General features: G+C 66.7%; 1 protein-coding gene across 1 annotated transcript in view; it reads right to left on the bottom strand.

Moving 5' to 3' along the window:
* Positions 1-822, bottom strand: part of H696_01842 (TKL/DRK protein kinase) — a gene marked incomplete at both ends in the record, with an annotated part of 9430 nt that overhangs the window by 4362 nt on the left and 4246 nt on the right. Inside the window, one exon of the mRNA XM_009495743.1 lies at positions 130-800. Coding sequence (XP_009494018.1) covers positions 130-800 — 671 coding nt within the window. The remainder of the gene's footprint in view (positions 1-129; positions 801-822) is intronic.

The following is an 822-nucleotide window of genomic DNA, read 5'->3' as shown; positions in this document are numbered from 1 at the left end:
GCAAGAGAGGAAGAGAGGAAGAGAGCAAGAGAGAAAGAGAGGAAGAGAGCAAGAGAGAAAGCAGATGGTTAATGGTGGGCGAAGGCACATGGGGGCGAGAGGAGGAGGGGGAAAGGACCGAGCACGCACCGTGCCCTGGAACATGGGCTGGTTGTCGGACATCAGGCCGTCATCATCGTAGTCACTGTCATAGTCGTCCTCGTCGTCGCCATAGAAGTCGTCGGAGAAGTGCGCATTGCCGGTGGTGTGGAAGCGGGTGCCGCCGCCGGCCAGGCTGTCATCCGCCTGGGCCGCATCACCGAGCGACATGCTGAGGGACCGGCCCAGGCGGGTGATACGGCCCCCGAGCGAGTGGGCAACGTGCGATGCCCAGGCATAGTCGCGTCGGGCTCCGGCGCCGGTGTCCGACTCGTCGAAGTCCGACAGGTACGGATCGCTCTGGTAGCCGCCGTGATGGCCATCGGCCGGGTGGGCGGCCGCCTCGCCGATCACACGACCCAGCGACAGAAGCTGGTAGGCGGTCAGCCGGCCGAGCGACCGGCCAAAGTAGCTGGCCATGCCGGAAGCACTGGACAGGAAGGACCGGACGCGACTCTGGCTGTGGGAGGGGTCCGGGGCTCCTGGCGGGCCGTGGCCGGGAGGATGCTGCTGGTAGAAGTGCGGCGGGTGCTGGCTGGGCGGCTCGGTGAAGGCCCGGCGAATGTCGGTCCGGAAGCCGTTGATGTAGGACATCGAGCGCTCCAGAAGGCCGGAGTGCTTCCGACGCCGGGACCGGCGAGCCTTCTTCTTGACGTCCTCGGCTGTGTGCGCAGGGGGGGGGGG

Source organism: Fonticula alba (genome assembly GCF_000388065.1).
Source record: "Fonticula alba strain ATCC 38817 unplaced genomic scaffold supercont2.3, whole genome shotgun sequence".
In the NCBI taxonomy this organism is placed as follows: Eukaryota; order Rotosphaerida; family Fonticulaceae; genus Fonticula; species Fonticula alba.
Note: the sequence above shows the minus strand (reverse complement) of the source record. Positions and strands in the feature narration are given on the sequence as shown.